The 25,581-nt window shown below is 32.4% G+C and overlaps 3 protein-coding genes across 4 annotated transcripts; 2 read left to right on the top strand and 1 right to left on the bottom strand.

Moving 5' to 3' along the window:
• Nucleotides 1–415: 415 nt before the first annotated feature.
• LOC103858466 (1-aminocyclopropane-1-carboxylate synthase 11) lies at nt 416–3,902 on the bottom strand. The gene is made up of 4 exons (XM_009135832.2): nt 3,638–3,902; nt 3,392–3,523; nt 3,136–3,296; nt 416–3,048 (listed from the first exon to the last, which is right to left on the bottom strand). Exons 1-4 carry the CDS (start codon nt 3,776–3,778, stop codon nt 2,088–2,090), a joined length of 1,395 nt encoding a protein of 464 aa, XP_009134080.1. The 5' UTR covers nt 3,779–3,902; the 3' UTR covers nt 416–2,087.
• A 13,212-nt stretch (nt 3,903–17,114) lies between these two features.
• LOC103858465 lies at nt 17,115–19,056 on the top strand. Its single transcript, XM_009135831.3, has 7 exons — nt 17,115–17,399; nt 17,460–17,501; nt 17,667–17,798; nt 17,880–18,124; nt 18,488–18,524; nt 18,604–18,661; nt 18,744–19,056. Exons 1-7 carry the CDS (start codon nt 17,274–17,276, stop codon nt 18,815–18,817), a joined length of 714 nt encoding a protein of 237 aa, XP_009134079.1. The 5' UTR covers nt 17,115–17,273; the 3' UTR covers nt 18,818–19,056.
• A 1,280-nt stretch (nt 19,057–20,336) lies between these two features.
• LOC103858463 (probable xyloglucan glycosyltransferase 12) lies at nt 20,337–25,525 on the top strand. Of its 2 annotated transcripts, XM_033288970.1 has the most exons (5): nt 20,337–22,550; nt 22,870–23,683; nt 23,756–24,355; nt 24,421–24,534; nt 24,617–25,525. In XM_033288970.1, the coding sequence occupies exons 2-5, from the start codon at nt 22,955–22,957 to the stop codon at nt 25,250–25,252; spliced, it is 2,079 nt and encodes a 692-aa protein (XP_033144861.1). In that variant the 5' UTR covers nt 20,337–22,550; nt 22,870–22,954; the 3' UTR covers nt 25,253–25,525. The 2 variants fall into 2 exon arrangements, with proteins under 2 accessions (XP_033144861.1, XP_009134078.1); XM_009135830.3 differs by having other exon boundaries at nt 20,338–23,683.
• Nucleotides 25,526–25,581: the final 56 nt, after the last annotated feature.

The raw sequence follows: 25,581 nt of genomic DNA, 5'->3' as shown, positions 1-25,581 counted from the left end.
CCTCAGTTATGCTGTTGCTTTAAGATCTATACCATGAAAAGTGTACACCACTTTTAATGTCTAATGAAATAAACATATTCACAGATCTCCCATCTACGGAGAACGCGATTCAGTTTGCAGGGTTCACCCATCCATGAATTTTCTATTCACGACTTTCTCATCATCCACGATCTCACCACCCGAAATAAGTCTCTCAGAAAATGTTGTCTACTTTCAACTAGCTAATATGTTATTTTGATGTAAATCCTTAAACGAGGTGGATTTCTTTTTAAAAAATACGTCGTCCAATCGTATCTAACTTTTTATACTCACTCAGGGGCGGACGTACGTGGTGGTCTACGGGTTCACGTTCCCCGGTCTACATTTTCAAAAAAAGAATTATATACAGTAGGACTTCTATAAATTAATACTCGAAAAATTAATAATCTCTATAAATTAATAAATTTCGCTGGTCCCAACTTGGACCAGTTTAAAATTTGACACAAATCAATAAAATAATATTTAGAAAATTCTATGTAAATATATGGTCCCACTAAAATTATAAATTAATAATTTATATGTATACATATTTTATATAAGTAAGAACCGTTATTATATGGTTTGTTTTATATTCACAATGGAATTATCTTTATATTTTCTTAACACTTAATATATTTTGATGAGATTTAGTAATATTCTATCCAAAACCACATAAAATAATAAAATTAATATGAATATCAAAGAGTTGTTAATTTGAAGGATCTTGGAGATCCGTGAAGATGAAAGAGTTGTTAATTTGAAGGATCTTGGAGATCTTGTATGTATGATGGTAGAGGCAAATAAACATCTTTCACATCCTCAGGTTTCTCGGCTTTTAAAACTAGTTTTGACTTTACTTGTTGTCATTACTACAGTTGAAAGATGTTTTTCTGCAATGAAAATTGTGAAGACTATCTTGCAGAAGCAGATAAGTGATCGGTTTCTAAATGATTGTATTGTTTGTTTTGTTGAAAAATAATTATTTGAGAAAATAACAAATGATGCTGTGGTAAAAAAATTCCAGAAAATGGAATAGCATAGGATAAATTTTTAAGGTATTTAAAAAAAAATATTTTATAAATGAGTTTAGTTATAACTAATATTATACTTATAACTAAGCATTATAAATAGTCTCTTCCACCGGGAATTGAATCCGGGTGGCGGTAGTTATAACCATAACCCTTTTACCACTAAGCCAACTCAATGTTAGTCTCCGTCAAAATTTCATAATCCATAACTCAGTTGTCCACAACCTATATGCCCACCAAAAGCATGCCCACAACCTATTCAACAATACACTCAATCATATACACGGTCCGCAATACGTGTTTCACGATCCACAATATCTTATCTATAATAAGTTATTTGTAAAATTTAAATTTGAGATTTAAAAATAAAATGAAAATATTAAAATGTCAATAAACATATGAATATCAAAAAAACAATATTGACCAAAAAGATCAAAAAATGTAATTTTCAGTTTCATCAAAAATTCGTTTATATAGCTTATAAATTAAAATAATTAAAAACAAATGAAAAGCTATAATAAATAATAATATAAAATTATGCAAAATGATTTTATTTTTTATGTGTTAAGAAAATCTTTTGATCATAACTAAAGGCAATTTGGGTCAATAATTATCTTTAAAAATATATTGTTTTTTTGGTAAAAAAAATTTATTACAGCTAAAGACGAAATAAAAGTGTGCCAATTGGCCAAAATGTGCCTTTATGTAAAAGGATCGTACAAAAATCTGGTACAGTGTCTCCTGTACGTTCGATTTACCTTAATTTCAGGAAATGAATCAACAGAGGTTTCCTTTGAAATAAAAGAAGTGATATTATTCCATGTTACAGTATTACATGAATATTAAAGAATAAAAGAATACACAAAAGAACAAAACACAAATAGGATTTTCATTCAATCCTCGCATAAAAAGAACAGTACTTTTTTCTTATTTTGTAGCGCTAAACTCCACAATGGCATGTGCCAGATCTGGAGTGAAAAACCATATTAAAAAGAAACAGAAAATTTGGAAAGCAATCGAGAAATCTTGGAGAAAAAATCATCAACGTTCTGATTCACATTGAACAGAGGATAGCTTGGAGACCCATTTGTTGATAAGTGATCTTCTCCTTGAATCCCACATTGTTCTCTTTTGTTTACCATGATTAGTATTCATCACCATGGCCTCTACAAAACCGTGTACACGGTCCATAGCAACCCCGAGTGTTTGGTCTGACATATTGGCAAAACAAACTCTGAACCAACCAGGCTCATCAGAGTGACAAGATGAGCCTGGAGAGATGTTTAGACCGACTTCACATACAATCTTTGTCCATAAAGAGTGTTCGGCCTCGAACGTGTTGGATTTCAAGAGGTGTCTTAAATCAACCCAACAGAACAAACCCCCATTGCTCTTCAAACAACCGATCCCGGCTTTCTTCAAACCCGAAACCAACCTGTCTCTTCTCTCTCTCAGCCTCTTCCTGTTCACCTCCAAGTACTTGGTCGTGAATCTTTCGTCAGACAGCAAGTTGGCTAGCAGATGCTGAGTTTGGGAAGAAATGAGTCCAAAACTGGACATTTTGGTCGCCGCTGACACCACTTTCTCATTGTTTGAGTAAATCAAGCCTACGCGAAATCCAGGGAGGCCTAGATCCTTAGACAAACTGTAAACAACATGAATTTTTTCATCCAAATCCATGTTCTTATCCTTGGCCACTTCTAGTACGCTGGTGAACTCAGGAGAGTCAAACACCGTCCCCGAGTAGATCTCATCGCTCACCATATGGATTTTCTTGGCGGATGTGAAGGTGAGAAGAAGATCAAGCTCGCCACGGGTGGTGGAAGTTCCAAGAGGGTTTGAAGGATTCGTTATGAGAACTCCTTTAACATTTAGATTAAGTTTGTGAGCTCGTTCGTACGCGTCTTCCAACGCTTCCTTTGTTATCTTGTACCCATTTGAGCTTACACAATGGATCGGAACAATCTCTACTCCTGTCCGCCACTTGAGATCTCTATCAAACCTTCAAACGATAAAGCCAACAAACAAATTTAGTTTGCCTTTCTTGTAACCAACGGTAATGAATTTGAAAACGTTAGTATAAACGTACCCTGGATAATAAGGTGCAGGGATAAGAAAGGCATCTCCTGGATTAGCGAGGCAGAACATTAGAGTCTCGTTAGCCGAGGTTGAGCCAGCTGTGAGCACCATCTTGTTTGCATTGAATTTCACTTTGCTCCCTCTGATTTTTTCCATGAATTTAGCCATGGCCTGTCGTATCAAAGCATATATACTTATTGTCATCGTCGTACAGTAAAACTTGGATTATACACTCTGAATAAATCAGAGAAGTTAGTATTACTTACATCTTTGAAAGCCGGCAAGCCATGGTAATCTTGGAACAGAGCTAAATGTTTAAAAACTGACTCTTCGTTTTTCTTCAAACCCAAGACTTCGGGGTGATCGTCAAGCCACGACTCTATCAGGTCGAATGAAAGCTGCATAAACAAAGGTTATACACCAACCAATGAGCGGGAATTAATCAAAGAAGTTTTAGAGTTTTTTTTCATAGTAGTTTAGTTTTGTACTATTAGTTAAGGATTCATACAAACCTGGTTTTCAGCAAGACCCATTTGAACGATCCCACTAGGGTTAAGTGTTTCGTGGAAAGGATTCTTCTCGTATTCTTGCCATCCAAGAAAGTAGGATGAGTCTTGTCCGTGAGATTCGTTGATAACTTTGCTTGACAACATTCTTAGATGTTATAAATCGGTGATCAATATATATGTAAGAAGGACAAGTACTTAGACTTGTAAGTTGTAGCAGAGAGAGAGGGAAAGAGAATTATTAGAGTGAAAGTTTTGATATATATAAAATGTGAGCCCTGATGAGGAACAAGCACTAAGAATGGGTGTATATATAATGCAGAGGATAGTCTACAAGGAGACATTGCTCCGACATTATTAGCTATAGTGAGTGACGGTGTTGATTCTTTTGACTAAAACACACACGTACGTAATATTTATTAATTTTGACCCACACGCACGCACACATTTATTTTTAATTTAATGCTCATAATCTTTATTGTTCGGAAGTATCATTTCCTTTGTTGTGTTCCTTCACTTCCTATGAGTTTCCGTTGTACTTGTCGTTCTCTGTATTTTCGTTTTAAAAGTTTTTATTTTGGACAGTGGACAGCAAGGAAATAAACAATAACCAGAGGTGTATCATGTTCAAGAGAAAGCATATTTTATCATACAATATACCAATTTGTAAATTTGTTTAACAAGATTCTTGTAACGACTCATTAATCTCGGTATAGTAATTAAAATTCATCTCCATTGGAAGAAATCCTATTTTTTTATTTAAACAGATTAAAAACGAGAATAAAGTCCACTAGAGACGTTTTAGGAGAAGAGAAAAATTGCTGATTCAAACAGAGAATTTTGAAACTTAACTTTCAAGGCAATTCATAGATCTAGCTATACCCGAAAGGGGAGAATCATTTGAAGTTATGGTTTAAGAATTATGTTTGTTTCTTCCAAACTCATTTCTGAGATTGGATTCACAAACAGTAAACTTTAACTAAGATTTTTTTATAGGTGCGGAAGAATCCAGAATGTGATCTTAGTATCAATAAAAATATCTCGCTCTCATATTTTGAAATCATCTTCATGATCGATAAACCGAGGTATGTTTAGAAATCATGACGGTTTTAGTTTTTGTCTCGATTATGTTTTGAATTTGGAAACCCTATATCTATTTTTCTAATTAAGAAACCTTTATTCTATTATGGAAAACTTCTTAATGGTACCATTGTAATATATCTATTTTTAAAAAAAAAATCATTTCAAGACTAGTTCCATTTATGGAAATTTTTTCATTTTAGAAAAAATACCTATTTTGGGGAGTTTATATTTAAAAAGAGTTACAATTTTTGAAAATATTATTTTAGATAACTAGAAATCTAACATCTTCCATCCATCGTTCCAACCATGGGTAAATATGAGAGATATTCTCGTAATTTCTTGTACATAGTTTTGGAGTTAAAATTGGTATGGTTTAGTTGAAATATATCCAATATTTGTGGATTAAGTCTTTTTGGAGTCTTCGTATACTTATAGTATGTTTTCTGCTTAAACTGAAAATAGGATTTTAGAGAGTTCAACATTGCTTGCTTTAATGGATAATTATAGTTGGGTTATGAGACGAGTATAAATGTTAGCTAGATACAGAGATGTACTTATGTATGTCAGACTGAGACGAGTGTGATGAATGATGCGGCCAGCTAAGTTGACATGTTGAGCTGTAGCGTAGAGGTCGATAAAACGTCTTCAGTTGGTGAATGTGGGCATAAAATTCAATACATGAATCTTCCATAACGGAAGCTTCTATTGGGGAGGGGAGGGGAAGAGGGGAGGGGAGGGAGGGGGGGGGGGGGGGGGGGGGGGGGGGGGGGGGGTACTTATCTCCTAAATAGGAACTTTGTTTGGTTTTTGGTCGCATTAGGTTTTCTATTTGCTACATTAGTTTAAAGTTAAAATTATATCTATTTAAAGTGTTATGTCCAAGTCTATGGACTTCTGAACTAACATCTTATATCTCACAGGGTGATTCTATTGTTACTCATCCTCTTTCTTACCATTTGAAATAATACTGATGAGTATATAATATTTGGATCGATTGGTCCTACTGTACATTTTTATTTTGTTCTTATTGGGGATTTGGATGATATGATGTGATCTGAGATAAACATTAGAATAAGTGGTGCATACCGTTTCTGAGAGATCATGAAACGAGTGTTAATATTCTCGTAACTTATCGCAGAAACAAATCGTTTGGAAACACAAACTTTATATTATTGTTTGTTCTTTTTAGAATTCTTTTAACTTGTATTAATAAATAAGTTATATAAACTTTATTCTTTTTAGTTATATAAATAAGTTGTATTTATATAACTTAATCGTTTTAGAAATTAATAAAATGTATATAAATACAACTAATACAAAGTTATTTTAACAAAATACACTCAAAGTCGACAAAACAACATGATTACAATATATGATATTAACTCAATAAAACTTATTATGATTTGATTTGTATTAACTCCATCAAATACATCCTTGTGTATAATAGCCTTGTAAATATACAACAAGAATTGAATTTACGAGTGTGATTATAAGTTATAAATTTTGGTCAAAACTATAATCCAATAAAGCGTAAATAAAGAGCCTATAAATAAGAAACAAAGCAAGAACATTGTTAATGTGTGAAGTATGGATCAAAGTCAAGAATGAAACTCATATCTACATAGAATAAACGGCATGATGGAAACCTATTTGGTACACCAGATGTCAACTCTGAATGAACTAAAAACTTATTCAAGACTTTTAGTTTTTTTTCAAGCCCATGTCATTTCTTCTCATGTCGATTAGTATGATATTATTTAATTTGGGACGAACAATCAAAGCTCGTATAGATTTGGTTTTAGACTCCTTTCAAAAAGGTATAATACTAATCAGAATTATGCATCCTTTTAAGTACTAGATGTCAACTCTGAATGAACTAAAAACTTATTCAAGATTTTTAGGTTTTTTCAAGCGCATGTCTAATTTTTCTCAGGTCGATTAGTATGATATTGTTTAATTTTAGACGAACAATCAAAGCTCGTATAAATTTGGTTTTAGGCTTCTTTCCAAAATGTATAGTACTAATCAGAGTTATGCATCGCATAAATTTGGTTTTGAACTCTTTTTCAAAATGTCTCGTACTAATCAAAGCTAGACATCTTTTATATAATAGACATTATTTATCTAAATTTCTAATATGAGACCTTGTTTGCATTCACTTCAAATATGAGTCATCAAGCGATTTGACCAAAAAAATTTAAACATACCAAATACAGTGCCATTAAATGTAAAAATCAAGAAGAGAAACATAAATAACATAAATAGGAGGGACCAATTCGAGACAGTTTACAATTCTACACACATTCTAGTCACTTTTCATATATACTCCCCATATTGTAGGGATTTGTAAAACCGTATGAAGTCTTCAATATAAAAACTAATTCCCATCATCAGTTTATTTCCATTCATTTTTTCATCTCACTCTCAAGCTAAAACTCTTCCAGCTTATTAAGGGAAAACTAACCCCATGTCTCACTTAACCGCATTTAGGAACACAATTAGGGGAGCTCAGTTTAGTGAGTATGAGAAGGAATTTGGGTTGTGCAATTTAATTGCCGAGCATCTCTCAAGATCCGTTCTTGATAGATAAAACGATATATCTATAGCTGCTCATTGAAAGTGTTTATGAAGTCATAGTAAAGAACATACAATAAATAAAATACAATTTTTTCGATATTCATTAAAATAAGAAAGCAAAAACAACTAATTTGCTAACACGTAAATTAAGAGTGATCTTCTTGAAATACCACCCTTCTATATTATAAGAATTCTCTAAGATAGCTTAATCTTAAGATAAAACTCACTCTAGAACTTAGATTTCAATCTTTCAAATCTTTGGAAGTATGTCACCAAATACATCAACAGCTAACTCACATCAATCACACAACCACAAACCTCTTTCAGTTTTTTATTCTCCAAGATTCGCTTTTCATCATAAAAAAAATCATCTTTATATAGCAAACCTATACTTGCACTTCAAGTTCACCCAAGGAAATTTTTCTTAAAGTAATATTTTCCCTTTTACTTTTTTTCCCTACAAGCAAACTTCTATTTCACTTAAAGTAAATTTCCATTTGTCTTCAAACAAATATAGCCTAATTTTTCCAAGCTTAACATTTCGCACACATCACAATACATAAATTCCAACACAACCCACGTGTCCGCATCTGTACTACCTCTTGTACCACTTCGTGATTTGATACAAATACTCCAGAAATATATATATCTTCAATTTCCCTTTTTTAACTATGTATGTGCGCTTATCATTGCTTCCTTGAAAATCATATCTCCAATCTCACCATATAAGACACATCATGGTTCAAAACCATGGATGAAATCTCATTGTACCATCACCATAACAATCAAATCTTCTAGATCACATATTCATGAGTCTCATCCCTTCATGTTTTGCTCCTTGAACAAACTAGAAACCATCACGAACATGTCCTTGAACTTCACAAGAATAACATATTGGACCTTGAAACCCCATATCATAAACTTGCTCCACCCGATTGTCCTCCCTCAATAGCTTGATACAGTTTAGCCTAATATGCCCAATAACACCACAATTATGACAAAAATTTCGTTGAGATGCACTCAAGTCAGAAAATTCTCTGTAGCACTCGTTGTGGCAGTACTCGTATTAGTCCAGTCTTTACATCATTTGCAGTCTTCACATCAGTTGTACTCCCTGCAGAAACCTTAACCATTAGCTTTGTAGAGGATGCATCTATAGTCTTTGCTTTTCCTGCTAACACAAAGACACCTTTAGCTTTTGAAGATTCTCCTTTGAATCCAAGACCATACTAAATCGTCCTCCTCTTCTTCTTTCAATTTTTTCAACAACTTGACCTTTTAACTTGACATTTCTTCTTAGTCACCACTAAATTCTCCTCAACAAGCTTGAACAATTCTCATACAAATTTTGATAGTTTTTTTGTCAACTGCCCATTTAAAACTAGATCAAGTGTCGGTTAGACGAGCCGATTTTCTGGAGAGCACCTTCATATGTCTGCGTTTAATCTATATGGAAGAAAATATAGCTTCTGGTTCTGGCTTCGCTCGCTAACGCGTCCGTCCGACCATTCGTGCTCCGAGGAATGTGAATAAGGCTCACATCCTCGAAGTCCTCATGTAGTCTATAGAACACCTCCATCTCCATCGCGAATGTTGGCCAATCCATCGAATTCGTAGTTATATCCAATAGGTTCGAGCAGTCCGTCTCGAAACGTATCGATGTTACCCTCATGTCTCTCATACGTAAGGCTGCCCAAAATATCCTCCTTGCTGGACTGGAAATGGATTGAACTATTCAAGTATTCTTTGGACCGAATTCTTCAAGTGGACGATCTTCTATATCTGTTGTCTTCTTATTGATGTTAAACTGGTCGAACTGGCTGATAAATTCGTATAGACTGGGTAGATGGGTCGGCTGAGTACGGTTAACCTATATGAACCGGTTGAAGCTTTCTCTCAAATCCATTGTTTTGGACCGGATTCTTAGATCTTGTTTCATAGTTAGGATTTGGGTAGTCGGATTAGGGCCAGTTTCTGATCTTGCATCAGATATGATTTAAACTTCGGCATGATGGTGGTAATACAACGTTGAATAATGATTATAAGCTCGATATAAATAAACTTTGGCATGTATAATTAACTATTTAATTAATTTTTATAACCTATATATCATTGTTAGTATTCCGTTAATAATATAAAATATAATGGAAACTCTAAAAATAGTATAAATATAATGAAACTAATTTGTTTAGATTAATATATAAAATGTGAACTTTTTCATGAAATAATTTAAAAATTGTAATTTTTTTTTTAAACAGTTGATATTGAACCGAGTCACCAATTTTAAAGAGTTTAATCAGTTCCATCACATAAATCAGAATTCACATTATGTATCAAAAAGTAAGCTTCGTCAAATATTTTTCATCATATTATCTTTTGAACCTGTGATACAGAACCATCATATTATCCTATAAAAAAACTGTTTTGTCCACGCTCCATCAATATAGCACCAGTTAAATATTTTAACTTACTTTTGAAATTTTTTTTATTTTTTTTAAAATAATCATTAAAAATTATTTTGAATTAAATATTAAATTAAACTCGAAAGAAAAATGGTTCTTTTTTTTACAAGGAATGCATCATTTAATCTGAAAAAATTTAAGCTTGATCGCTGACAATTTCCTGAGATGTTTTTCTATGATATAGCTTGAAGCCACAGTTGAAAACCTTCAACATATCGCCTATCTGCGATCGTTTGCAACCTTGTGCGCATTTGTTCGTCAATGAGGCAGATCAGGTTACACCGGGGAGTGGGTGTGTCGCCATAAAGGCGACAATTTCGCTATCTCCATAGAATGTATATGGCGGTCTGAAACACATAGTACTCGAGGAAGCCTTTTGTATTGGACTGCGGCTGTTGAGAATTGAATTGACTGATTCACTTGTATAAATCTAAAATTTATACGAAAAATAAATATAAAATTTATATTTTTCCATGATCTGTGTTTCCACTTCGATATAATTTAAAAAAAACATCTAATTTATGCTTTATTAATCTTTAATTCATGTCAGATGTTTTTTTTTCTAAAACCATTCTACCCTAAAAATTTGAGTCAAAATTTACACCCTAAAGACAATCACGTGTATCTAGAGAGTTGATGATATACAGCAGAGAACTAAAACGACCAAGTACCTACGGAATAAGGAAAATCTACAAAGCATTTATACGTGTCCACTTAATTTAATAGCCATATCAATATCCATCATACAGACAGACGGTTGTCTTATCTTCTTTTACGTTGACTATTTTAAATAGAACTTTTTCCGTTTTGTATATAATTATTTCTTATTTAATAAAATTAAATATTTCAACTAAAAAGAATCTCAATGCCTCAAAGATTCCATCAACATTTTTATATAAAATTTGGCATATTATTTAATAATATGTTTGTGATATCGCTGTACAATCAAATTCTAAAATACATTGTTGAAAATGAAAACATACAAAATAACAAGAACAAAGATACAATATCAAAATAATTAAAAAAAAAAAGAAAAACGAAACAAAATTCATTGGTATAGTTTTGCAGAATATTTTATTAAAGGTTAGTGAAGTTTTTTTGTTCCGGCTGAAGTCAATGTGTTATTTAAAGGCAAAATTTCTAATATTCAAAATGAAGCTTATGTCTGAAAATATAGAGATCCTAATGGTATTGTTCCTTCTAAAGATAAGTATCATTATTTGATATTCGCCTTATACTCATAACTTGACCCGTACTTGTACTGAAAAATTGAATACTTGTCCTTGACAAGACAAGTAACAAGTCAAAATTTTTTACTACTTGTAAAGACAAAGCAAAAATCGCATCATTTTATTTTTTTGGTAATTGCCTTATTACTTGTTACTCATTTTATGAAATACTCGTTACTTGCTAAATAGTACTTGTTACTTGCAATTTAAGATTCATCATATTATCATGTACGTTTGGTTTGCATTTAAGAACTTTTTTTTGCAGGAACAAAACGTTTTTTGGTTTTGCAGGAGCAAAACATGACCAAGAAATCGACAAAAAAATTTTTTGGAGCATCAAAATAAAATGGAAGAACAAAATAGAGGAACAATGAGTTTCATATGATCTTTCAATATTTCAAAGGTTATTTTCATTTTTGTCTACAACTTTGAAAATTTATGTGACTTTTAGATGTTAAAATTTTAGAATATGTGTCTTTTTTTGTATGTAGTCAAGAAATAATTATTTGGTTTAACAAATAACAAGGTAAGGCAAATTACTTGCAAGTATCAATTTTTTTTTCCAAGTACTTGTTTCAAGTAAGTCAAATATCGAGTAATAAAAAAAATTACTCAAACAAACAAAGTCAACTACCAAAGTAATCAAGAATCGGCAACAACTTAGCGGATTACTAAGAATTTAGCAGATATAAACATGTACCTTACTGCCTTGGAATGATTGGACCATAGCTAGATTAGTTAATCCTAAGGGTATAATTGTATTTTACTCTTCATTAAAAGTGAGAGTAAAAGTGGTTAGTGTAAACATGAAAAGTGGTACTATGAATGTGGTATTTGTGTCAATTTTCCATTTTCCAAAGTCTTTCAAACTAAAAATTAATTTTATTTTCTATTATTTTATTTTTATTCATTAGAGATTCATTAAAAATAATGATGTTGATGGTTTTGGAGTGCATTTAACGTAATTTAAAAACTTTATGTTAGGAAACTGGTTTTTATTTTTAGATGCACTAATCAGGAAATGATTGACTATTTTTATCACTTGAACAATAAACTATCTTACGTTTGGGTTTTTCTTGTTTGATAACCATATTCGGATATGTATTGTTATTATCTTTAACTTCCTTTTGCAAATTTGGTGAATAGTTTTACAGAAAAAAAGTTTTTTTTTTTTGAATTTCTATATTTTACAAAAATTTCTATATTATGTTGCTAAAGAAAAAAGAATGTATATATTATTATTTATATATTATTTCTAAATCATGTTTCAGTTTTTTTTAATATTAGAAGATTCTTATTTTGTTTTACTTTTAAAGCTTCAACGAACCAGATCACAGCAACATCTAGAATGCAAGAAAGAGGTGACTGTATTCACCAATAAAACAAATATGTTTTTTTTGTTTGCTTAACGCATAAACGCGTATGGTATGGTTCGTTTTCATGCATTTAAAGTAATAAATTAATCTTATGTTTGGTGTTTTTTGCCAAATAAAAAGCCTGGCAAAGGAATCTGATCTCAAAAATGAATTATATATAGAGTAACCATATACTTTTGTAACAAAATAAAAACTTTTTAAAATAATATAATAAACTAAGGAGATTTAAGGAAAAGTCGTACGTGGGTCGAATCTTATCGATCCTCAACAACCAGATAGGCTTTTAGCTTTAACCTGTCTCACTCACATCTGCTCAGACGCGGTACTTGCTTCTCAATAACGACAACTATTTATAGCCAATAAAGAAAAAACAATTGTTTAGCAAAAAACAAAACATGATATAAAGGATAAAGGATAGTGCCGACATATATATAGATATATACTATTATTGTAGGTGGCGGCTATCTACTTTCTGTGCCAAAAAATCATTATAGAATATCTAGATGATACCCAGAGAAATTATCTGGACCTGATGGTATTACTGTGTTGTTTTATCAAAGTTTTGGGAAATAGTCAAATGCGACCTGACTCGTATGGTCAGTGATTTTATTTTCCATGGATTAATAATCACGCTCAAACTTAGGGTCCAAAGGATAACCGCAGAATTAGTAAAATAAGCATTGCCAAATTGAAGTGCTTGCGTTTAACTGCGGGTTCATGCGGTTTTGATATAAAAAAGTGTGGTTTTGAGAAAATAGTAGTTCGGTTTTGTTAAAAAGTAATGTAAAACAAGTGAATTAAAGTGATTTCATTAAAAAATGTGATGAATAATGTTTGATTGATATAAAAGTATTTTACGGTATAAATAAATATACTAATATTAATTACTTTGAATGATTAAAATATAATTTTAAAAGCAAAATGTAGTATCTAACAAAATCAAAGTATATTTATAATGTATATACAAATCAAGAATAAAAATTAACACTTTACTTAAACACATTTATTTCCTGTTTCAAAATCAAGAAAATATTACATATCTTAAAATACAACTAGATTTTGATCCGCGTTTTAAAAGCGCGGGATTATTTCGTATAAATATTATATTTTATAACATATTTATTTTATTACATATATGTGCATTTAATTTTTTTTAATAATGTGTTGTTGTTGAAATTCTGTTAAAGTGAATTATTATTTTTTCATTTGTAAAACTTATTTTATTATAAACTTAATACAACAATCTACAATTGATATTCTCCAAATTTGTTATTTGTTATAATTAATAACTCTTTTTATAATGTATTTCCAATATAAAACATGACAAAAGATGTATTACTCTGTTTAACCTTTAAATTATTAAAAATAAAAATAAAATCAATGCAAACCGAGTTAAATAACATATCATTCTAATTCGATTATTATATAGTTATACGTATATGACGTTTAACCTTATTAATGTACACATTATATGTCGACTAAATCTTTTCTAAAGAAAAACATATCGACAAAATTTACAATCAATCCTAAAACAAGATATCTCAAACGACTTTCAGCTAAATTATTATAGGTTCCATATATCAAAAAAAAAAAATTTCTTTCGTAACAAAAATCACTAACCATAGTTAAAAAAATACCAAAGGTTTACATCTATTATTTAAATTATATATTATATATATTTTTAAACTTCTTTATATTATTTTGATAGCTTATTAAAAGGTCAAATAATATGTTTTTGCAATTTTAAATACGATTTAAAATAAAAAAATAAACACCACGTTATACAAACTATCAATTTTTAAAGGAGGTTTCGCAAAAATGACTCAAAATAAAAAGTCAAATGCAAAACTAATCCATAATTTAAAAAAAAAAATTCATTTGTCATATTCACCTCATAAGTTCATATTATTACATTTTTGAAAATGTTTTTTTATTCAATCATCCTCATTTTCCTCTTTTGTTTACAATATTGTCATTATCATCAATACACCAACCACCATAAACAACCAATTTCAAGCTGTAAATGCATTTAAAATAAACATATACACCTTCATATTTTTATTCTTATTTCTTACACACAAACCAATTCCTTTCACTTCCTCTCTCATTTCATCCAAAATCTCAACTTTTTTTATTTCAAAATTTATTAGCTTATTAAAGTTATTCAAGTTCATGATTCTTGGTCAAGATTGAGTGGATAACTTTCATTATAAAGTTATATGACATGAACCTCACCAGATTTAAGAATGATCTTTAAATTATTTTTCAGATATGTTCGTGTATAAGACTTTCGTAAAAGTCTTTTCCGCTGAAAAGACTTCTACGAAAGACTTCTACGAAAGACTTCTAATTTTTTTGTTAACAAAAAAGCTCACAAATAGGAAAATAATCAAAGAGGTTTCACTAAAGACGTAAAATATCATTTTACTTTTGATATTTAAATACATATAATTATTTAAATCAATAAAAATAATTATTTTTCTAGTAACATGTTTTTGAATCGATATTTATTTTTCAAAATTTGTTTTTCAAAAATTTATTTAGAATCGGAATATTATTATTGAAACTATTTAAAAAAAGTTATTTTGAAATTTTAAAATTTATTTATTTAGTTAAAAAAAATCTAAACTCCACCCTCAAATATAAACTTTAAATATATATTAGTTAATCTTACGGGTGTCTATTTACCCTTTAATAAAAGAATTATTAAAATTTGTTTGGTCATTTTCCTCCTTGGAAGCTTTTTTGGTGAAAAAACTTAAAAATAAGCATCATATGTAATTTCTCTTTTAGAAAAGATATGCTGAAATATCAAAACTTCATATCCCATGTATATTAATTGAGAAACATTACAATATTTTTTTGTAGCCACATGTCACAATGAGAATGAAATTTAGAATTCTTAGAAAAATAGGTTGGTTCATCTTAACTTATATTATATTTTTTTTAACTAACTATTAAATTGATAAATAATATAAAAAGAAAATTTTCGCACTTTTCTTAAATAAAAGCTACGTATTACCTAATATGATTAACGTATATATGACAAATAATGATTGTGAATAATAAATATTTGATAACAATTTTTTGTATCTTAGCTATTTTTTGTTTAATCTTATATTATTAAATTTTGTGATCAATGGTTTAATTTTTTTTGTGATCAAATGGTTTATTTTTGTTTTGTAATAACAAGATAGAAATGATCATAAATCGTATGAATATGCGTCTCATTTAATAGACATTCATATTGTATATTAAAAATACATAAATATGTTAATTTCTAAATTTGTATTGAAAAAATATCGAAACCTTTAATATTTTAATTTTAAAATTTGCATTGAAAAATTCACACATTAGAAATTTTGTGTTTATCATATGAGTATTAATTTTTAATAATAAATATTTATACCAAATAAAATAAACAAAATGGTTTTTTGATTTATTTACCGAAAAAATATCGTAAATAAACAAGAGGTATTGTTTGATTTGTATGATTAATCTAATTTAATTATATACATAATATGTAAACGAACATAAATATATAATAATATATAAAAATTATTTTTATATATAACGTTTATTCCGTGCAATCGCGCGGATCTTAACTTAGTTATATATAGACGTCAAACCTCAAACGTTAAATTCAAATTTTATCATTTATACTTTGAACAAAAGTAGAATGTGTTTTTTACGCTGTGTATTGCAAAAGCGCCGAAGCCAATGGTGTGAAAGTTATTCCCTACGGAGGACACACCATCGAACCCCATACAAGGAATGTTTGCTGGAAAAAACAAATAAACTTGAAAAACAGAGGACTTAAAAAACCAGAGGCAGCCGAAGAAGGACCCTCCCAGTTCCACAGCACCACCAGGCACCAAACACAATGTAATCAGATAGAGACTCCCGCCAGCTAGAGTCCTTAAGAAGAAGGAGATAGAACATATGCTGGAGCCACACCAACAATTCTTAGACGCGAGGAGCTTCATTCTGTAACATCTGAAGGAGCCAACTAGGACCCCCATGAACAACGTAAGAAGACAGACGAACATCCCTCATGACATTCCTCGCTATTTCATCAGCCACTCGATTTTTGAGCACATGAACTCTCTTTAAACTCCATCTGCCAAACGCTGGGAGCAATTGCAAAATCGGGTCGATAATCTCATGGAACCATGAAAACTGAGAGGGATACAACAAAGCCTCCTTTACTAAGATTCAAAGATGATATCTATCTTGGTACCGCATTGAGCTTAGACTCTCCATGGTCCAAATATAGGCATACAGCTCAGCTTCCAATTGCGATCTCACACCCACATAAGCTCGATCGATCGATGACTATGACACACCGTTCTACCTTGGTGGTCCCTCAAAATCCAGGCAGCACCACTATATGACTGGTGGTGATTATGAGCTCTGATGTTTGGAATCACTAGATGGAGAATATTTAAGAACACCGAAGAAACTACCTAGGGGAAGACGAATAGCTAGCATATGACAAATTGTCTCAACTGCCATCAAACACTGAACGCACGTTGATTCCACATTGATACCCTTATTGTAATCATCCCGATAAGGCCCTCCATAACTAAAATTGTTTATTACTAAAAAAAAGTTCTTTAAATTGAAAATGTCAAAATCTTGTAGGCCCAGAGCCATGGATTAAAAAATTGAGTTATAAAAAGGAAACAATGTTCATTTTGGGGGAAGTAAAAGCCTAATAAGAGCCCAATAAAGTCTCGCCTATCAAAATCTGGAAATGGTTCATCGAGTTTGGTCTTGTTTGTACAAAACATCCTTCGAGTTGGAAAGATTGCAAACAGCGAAGAATTGATTCCCAAACGGGAAGAGGAGGAGCAAACGAATTTTCCCTGAGGATGCTGCTAGGAGCCCCAAAAAGGATTCTATAAATTGAAAAATGGGGGGAGAAGATTCTGAACGCGATAAAGATGGTAAGTGGAAACCTCCGCCGCAGAAGGCCGACTTAAAGCTTTGGGGAATCCTCGCCTTTACTGTAATCGGCGCAACCGCCACCACTTTCGCCGTGAGTAATCATCAATTCTCTTGTCTATTTGTCGTGTCTGATGGTTGTATTGTTTGGTAGGTTCATCAGCTGCGAAGAACTTTTGATTGGGTCTATACTCAGGTGATTAAGACCAACCTTTTCTCTGTGATATCTTTCATTATTAGCTAAAAGTCATCACCTTTTTGGTTTTGCATTGGCAATATTTTTCCTTTTTTTTTTCTGTTAAAATTGATGTTCCTGACTGTCCAAGCTCCCAACTTTTTGGTTAAATTTTGGTCATTAAAGGTAGGTAGAGCACAGTCAGCAGCGCGAAAAGGGACCAGAGGCGGTTCTTTCAGAACAGCTTATCAGGAGGAAGCATGGAGAAGGTACAACAAACGGATGCAGGAGGAGTATGAGGAAGAGCTTGAGAGAGTGGTTAGTCTAATTCGACCTTTTCCTACTGAAACTCATCAATGTTTGGATTATTTATAACACTTTAAGAGCTCCCTCTTGCAGGAACGTATTAGGCGTATGCAAAGCGTTTTCAACAGGGAGAGGAACAAATTTAGAGGGGGCTTTGAGAATTGGAAGGAGAATGATCCTAATGCTCACCAATACCATCAGCAGTATCAGAGACATGATTGGTACTGGAAAGCTGAGTCTACCTTTCGAAACCAAAGGACCAATCACCAGGAGCCTCCAAAACAGAGTACTAGAGTCTATCCACTATCGCATCACTACTCTGTTTTAGGGCTCAGCAGGTAGTTTTTTCTTTCTTTCTTTTTTCTATTATAGAAACAAATTGCTCATACATGATGATATTTCTACATGGTTCTAGCTTCACACTTTATCGATGAAACTGATAGTCACTGGCAGTAATGTAAATAAGTGTGAGGGATAACAGATTAGGATCTTTGGATCATCAGTTTCTTTAGGAGCCTTAGGGCTTTGAGAAAGTTGAAAGTCCTCTTTGAGTCACTTTTGGTTTTGTTCTTGATTCGGTTCTGTTTCTGTTTCTTCTTAGTTTTGGTTATCAACTCTGTTTAAATCTTTAGTTCTTGGTGTGCTAACTACTCAATTCTGAACATGTCGGTTGAACTTAGTTTGGGTTTCTTATGTTATAGGTCCAGGGCAACTCCATACACAGAAGCTGAGATTAAGGTAAGCATTGAAACAACTCTGATGATGCAGTAATCTTCACTTAATCTTATGCGTTGATTCGAATTCGTTGTACATTCAGAAAGCGTTCAGGGAGAAGGCGATGGAATTTCATCCAGACCAAAATCAAGATAACAAAGGTAGCATTATAGTTTAATATCTTTAACCCTACTTTGTTCTTACTGTGTGGGATTGAGTGTTTGGTCTCATCGATTCTTGCAGATGTAGCTGAAGCAAAATTCAAAGAGGTGTTACTTTCATATGAAGCTATAAAAGAGGAAAGAAAAGACAAGTAGGTGCGAGATTTTTTTTTGTTAAAGAGATCATCAATCTTTTTCCCCATACAGGCTACGAATGTCGATATATGAAACAGGTTTACTCTTGTGTGTTCGCATTATAGGTTCATTTATATAATAATCTTGTCGTTTGTGTTCGAAGCAGTTGTGCTTCTTTGTTGTAATATAACCAAACCAAGTCCAGATTAATCAAGGTGGAAATAAGGAAAACATAAAGAAAAGTGAATTTCTAGTTTCTACAGATAGTCCGTAAAACTTTGACTTTATGTTTATTGTTCTAAGATTTAGATTTTAGGTGTGGTGTAAAAAAAATTGCTCTAGTATTTTGAAAAAAAGACTAGAATAACACTAAACCAAGTTTTTGTTCTCAAAGTAGCACTCAAAACTCAAAGTCACAAAAATAAGTTTCATTAAAGAGCTAATATACACTTATACCCCTTGGGTTAATTATTAATTAATTCAAACCTTATGGTTTAGAGTTAAGGGGTGAGGTTTGGAATTAGGGTTTAAAATTTTATAAAAAATAAATATTAAAATAAAATATAAAAATTTTAAAAACAAAAATTATTTTTAAATTATAAAAAGAAAATTTGAAAAAAAAAATAAAAAAAATTCAAAATAAAAAATTTCAAAAAAAAAATTATAAAAATTTCGAATCTGAAAACATATAATCTGAAACTATAAAAAAAGTTTATTTTTTTAATTTTTATTTTATTTATTTTTATTTATTTTTGTTTGTGTATTTAATTTTAATCCAAGGGTATTAGGGATATTTTACCCTTTAATGAATGTCATTTTTGTGACTTTCTCCTTCTAGTGTCATTTTTGAGACATAAACTTCAAAAGGTGCTATTATTGACAATTGCCCTTTCCAAGCAATTCTCATTTATATTATTATCTATGTTTTTAAACAATACCAAAATGTTTCAGTTTTAATAATATATAGATTTATATTGTTATCCATGTTTTCAAACAATACCGAAATGTACTTCAATTTTAATAATATAGATAGATGTACAGTTGAGAAGCTTGTCTTTTCAATATAGCTAAATCATGTTCATTTGGGGGTATATGCTCCAAATTCCCTTTACGTTTGTTTTTTTAGAAGAAGGTTTGGTTGAACAAAAGAAAATTAATCTCCCAGAAGAAAATAGTTGATAAATCTAAAGTCAATGATAAATAAATAAACTAAGATATTGCTAACATGGGAAGCACAATAAAACTTGTAATGTTTACACGTTTTTAGACATAATTTGTTTTCTGAATACACGATGTGTTACACACCGACATTCTCGAATCAGTTTGATACAAACTTTTTCTTTCTATTTGTTTTAACAGTTACATTATATCAAAAACAGTTCTCCCAATTTTTGTATGAATATGTATAATATATTTAACTACCACATGTCAAAGAACCCGTAATTTTGTATGAATTTGTAAGCTTTATCTCCTTTAATTTTTAATGTCTCTTTTGGTTTGGCTACAGTTCTTTTATTCTTTCTCGTTTGTGGACAATTCTTTTGCAAGAAAGTTTTGAATCAGTTCAAAAAAAAAAAAAATTCAACAATAAAGGAGCATTCATCAATTTTAAAACAGCAAAAAAACCTTGGTAGAAGGGAAGCTTCATCAGACATTCACTTCTTTTTTGAAATTGCAATCAGAATAGAAAACTTTTTAAAAATATGTTTGAAGCTTATGTTTCTGTTTCGGAATCACACTTTTGTTTTTAAAACCCAGTGTTAAAAATAAGTAAAAAATATAAAATCTATGTTATTATCTTTTTACTTTATATTGAACCAAAAACTAGTAGTATTAAAATAGAAAATAACACAATATGTAAATATTAGAAAATAATACTATAAATTATCTTTGTGCATAATATTTTTTTAAGAGATCTTATATATATGTATATGTATTGAAATATAGTGTGTGAATTATCTGTGAGATGTCAAAATTAATTAATTTGATTAATTAGATCATATGTTATTATAAACTTAATCTATTAGTATTTTCACAATTATAATGTGAAGTCATCTGAAGGATGTAAAACTACTGAAAACGAATAAGTGATTTTTGTATTTTATTTGAATTATATAATTTTAGTCATATGTTTTATAAAATTATTTTTACATCTTTATATATATATATATATATATTTGGATCTATGTTTCTAACACGTATTTGCTTCCTAATTTTTTTTAAAGACATCTCGTTTTAATGCTTTTATATGATGTTGTTTCTGTGTATCCGCTTTGCATTCACCAATCATAAACCGTTTACTTTTTTTGAAAAAACGGAAAGTGATCCGGGCGTTAGGCTCGACTAATCTCCCAGGACAAACATATCTGTTAGTAATATCGAGACATGGCGTAAACACATCCTCTCAACCGAAATTGAACAAAAGAATCAATGAAACTGACTACAACCGCTAAACCATTAGCCCAACGCACCGTTGCTAATAAACTTTAAATTTTTAAAAATAAATTTAAAATTATACAACTCCTCAAATTAATAATATTCAATCATTTTGTTCATTTAATATGAGCCTTATATATATATATATATAAAGAAATTTCGTTATAACAACAGTAGAAAAGAAATCCTGAAGTTTTAGAAAAAATTGAGAAATTCCATTCAAGTATTTTTTAAGTATGTGTTTAGAACCAACCCTGATTTAGTGGCAAGTCACATGCACATTTCGTGGGCAGTAGAAATCAACCAAGTTGTGATACGCACGTTAAATTGGCCTCTAACGTTGGAATCGTCCGAAAAAAAAAAGAAAAAAAAAAACAATCGCCGTAGTCTATAATTTACTAATATAACTTATTAGAATAGAACCACATACATATTTTTTGTCAACTCCGTATTTATTTAGACTCTATATGTACATTTTTGACGCTTAACAAAGTTCAGAAGTAATTTTTATCTAACTTTTTAAAATATATGTAAAATCATAAATTTCAGAAAGTTAACAGTTTACACGAGTTCAGTTACAATGAATGGAGGATGAGAAATGTAGATTTAGGTTAAGGTATATATATATATATTTGGGTAACTTTGGGTAAAACTTTAGATTTTGGATAAAACCGATTGGATTCAGATATCCAAACTTGTTCAATACAAAACTTGACAAAACTTGACGGTTATTTAGCAATAACTGTATCTAAACTGAGCTGTTAACTTCCAGTGGAGTTGGGTTCGGTTATCGGTTATTATATCCATGCCTAATAAGAACTAGATTGAGAAGGTAGTAACAAGGAATTAAGGAGAAGGAGAAGAAACCCTTGCGAATCTATTACGTTAATTATAAATTTGACCAAAAGAATGAATGGGTGAAAAGGTTTAAAGAAAAACAAAAAAGCACTATATTCGGAGGCAAACAACTAAATGAACGGTGTAACAAGAGACTTGGTCTTTTCTTTCTCTCTCCGCCACTCATTAAAGATTTAATCACAGTAAAAAAAACAGAAAATCCAAATCTCAAATCCATTTACTTTCTATTTTTACTTTCTTCATCCCCACGGTGTCTTTGCGGATATTGTTCGATACTATTACGATATTTTTCATTTTTAGTTTTTACCAATCCTTCTTTTCCTTTCGCGTGTGATCATTAACTCGAGGTGAATCCTCCTATATCTGGTTAGTATCACACGCGGAATAATCAAAGATCGTATTCTATAATGTGTAGAGATTTAAGAGTGGTGTTTTTGGAAGAAGAAGGCCAAGAAATTTGGTAAAAGACAGCTACTGCTTTCCGTATCTTTGTTGTTTGTGTCCAAACAGGCTTTTTAATCACAACCTATCGTTATTATCCGTTTCCTTTTTTTCCCAAGAGCTAATTGATCTGGGGGAATATTAAACAATTTGACCATTGTGTGTGGTTTCTCTCAATATATTCTTTTAAAATATTGCAAAAGAACGTGTTGAGCTGTTACCACTTTCTTGTCTTGTCTCTCTCTCTCCTCGTCTTTTAAACTTCCTCATTTTTCTTTGAAACCTGTGAATCGAGTCTTTCAGGAAAGAAATAAGTTTTTTTTTTCTTCTCTTCACAGTAATACACGTGTCACTGCTTTGATCTTATTGCTGTCAATGAGATCCGATTTGTAGCTCTTTTGACATCCCATATCTCTCTCTAAAATGGCACCAAAGTTCGAATGGTGGGCGAAAGGAAACAACCGCAAAGGTACTCCGGTGGTGGTCAAAATGGAAAACCCTAACAACTGGTCAATGGTGGAGCTCGAATCACCGTCTGAGCAAGATTTTCTCGTGGAAGGCCGCCGTGAGAAATCTCGCAACAAGAACGCGAGACAGCTCACGTGGGTTCTCCTCCTCAAAGCCCACCGTGCCGCAGGCTGTCTCACCTCCCTCGGCTCAGCATTGATCGCTCTCGGAACCGCCGTGCGCCGTCGTATCGCCGCTGGCCGTACAGACACTGGGATCTCGTCCTCTTCTACTACGGCTATTGCCAAATCGAAACCGAGGTTCTTGTATTCGTGCTTGAAAGTGTTTCTTCTGCTTTCGCTAATGCTTCTAGCTTTCGAAACGGCTGCGTATTTCAAAGGATGGCATTTCGAAACACCCAAGCTTCAGCTGCCTTATGGTTTCTTCGATTGGGTTTACACTCACTGGGTCCTGCTCCGTGTTGGCTACCTTGCTCCTCCGCTTCAGTTTCTAGCTAACGCTTGCATCGTCCTCTTCCTTATTCAAAGCCTGGACCGGCTCATCCTCTGCCTAGGCTGTTTCTGGATCCGGTTCAATAAAATCAAACCGGTTCCCAAAACCGTAATCTCCGATCTAGAAACCGGAGAGAATGGATGCTTCCTTCCCATGGTTCTTGTTCAGATTCCCATGTGTAACGAAAAAGAGGTAACCACGAAAACAATTTTGTAATAGAATAATCTTAAATTGATTTTTTATTTATTTATTTGATGTGGACAGGTCTATCAGCAGTCGATTGCGGCTGTGTGTAACTTAGACTGGCCAAAAACGAAGATTCTGATTCAAGTTCTCGATGATTCCGATGATCCCATCACGCAGAGTTTGATCAAAGAAGAGGTTCACAAATGGCAGAAGGGAGGTGCGCGAATCGTGTACCGTCACCGTGTGAACAGAGAAGGCTACAAAGCTGGAAACCTCAAGTCTGCAATGAACTGCAGCTACGTCAAAGACTACGAGTTCGTGGCCATCTTCGACGCTGATTTTCAGCCTTTACCTGATTTCCTCAAGAAGACGATTCCTCACTTTAAGGACAACGAGGAGCTGGGACTGGTGCAGGCGAGATGGTCGTTCGTGAACAAGGAAGAGAACTTGTTGACGAGGTTGCAGAACATTAACTTGGCGTTTCACTTTGAGGTTGAGCAGCAAGTCAACAGCGTCTTCTTGAATTTCTTTGGGTTCAATGGGACAGCTGGCGTCTGGAGGATCAAGGCTTTGGAAGATTCTGGTGGTTGGCTCGAGAGAACTACCGTCGAGGATATGGACATTGCTGTTCGTGCTCACCTCCATGGCTGGAAGTTCATTTTCCTTAACGATGTTGAGGTAATTCTATCAAATATTATTATTATTTGGTTACGCCTGCGCTAATGTCATACTCTCTCTCTCAGTGCATTTGCGAGTTACCTGAATCGTATGAAGCTTACAGAAAGCAACAACACCGATGGCATTCAGGACCTATGCAACTATTTCGCCTTTGTTTGCCTGCTGTCATTAAATCAAAGGTGCCGTCAACAAACAAACCTTAAAACGAGGACATGTAGCTCTAGTGTCTGATATAGTTGTGTTTTTTTTTTTTTTTTGCAGATAAGCATAGGCAAGAAATTTAATTTGATATTCCTCTTCTTCCTCTTGAGGAAGCTCATCTTGCCCTTTTACTCCTTCACACTCTTTTGTATCATCTTGCCAATGACTATGTTTGTCCCTGAGGCTGAGCTTCCTGCTTGGGTTGTCTGCTACATACCTGCCACAATGTCTTTCCTCAACATCCTTCCCGCCCCGAAATCGTTTCCCTTTATTGTCCCCTACCTTCTCTTTGAGAACACAATGTCTGTAACCAAGTTCAACGCCATGGTCTCGGGTCTGTTTCAGCTGGGAAGTGCATACGAATGGGTTGTTACAAAGAAATCAGGGAGGTCGTCAGAGGGAGATCTGGCTGCTTTAGTCGAAAACGAAGGAGGAAAGAAAATGAAACATCAGAGAGGCGCCTCTGCACCAGCACCAGAAACAGAGGCTGAGAAGAAAGCTCAAAAGAAGAACAATAAGAAGAAGAAGAAGCACAATAGGATCTATATGAAGGAGCTGTCGCTAGCGTTTCTGTTATTAACTGCAGCAACTCGAAGTCTCTTGTCGGCTCAAGGAATCCATTTTTACTTCCTCTTGTTTCAGGGAATATCCTTCTTACTGGTTGGTCTAGATCTAATTGGAGAGCAAGTTGAATGACAGTGAAGAGATTGACTGGGTCTTAATAGTGCTTGTAGAGAAAACTTTGTAGAAGACAAGAACACAATTTCATCTGTATCACATCACTGAACATAGATCAGCTTCACAGAGGAAGGGACATGGTTATATTAACTGTTGGCAATATGTAAGCTTTATCTCCTTTAATTTTAATGTCTCTTTTGGTTTGGCTACAGTTCTTTTATTCTTTCTCCTTTGTGGACAATTCTTTTGTAAGAAAGTTTTGTTCAAGAAAGCAAATCATTTTAGATAAAACTATGATCTGATCAACCAAATCTCCTGTCGATCAACGGGATATTAACGTGCCCGTA

Source organism: Brassica rapa, chromosome A03 (assembly GCF_000309985.2).
Source record: "Brassica rapa cultivar Chiifu-401-42 chromosome A03, CAAS_Brap_v3.01, whole genome shotgun sequence".
Classification (NCBI taxonomy): Eukaryota; Viridiplantae; Streptophyta; class Magnoliopsida; order Brassicales; family Brassicaceae; genus Brassica; species Brassica rapa.
The sequence above is the reverse complement of the archived record's forward strand: the minus strand, read 5'-3'. Positions and strand labels throughout refer to the sequence as shown.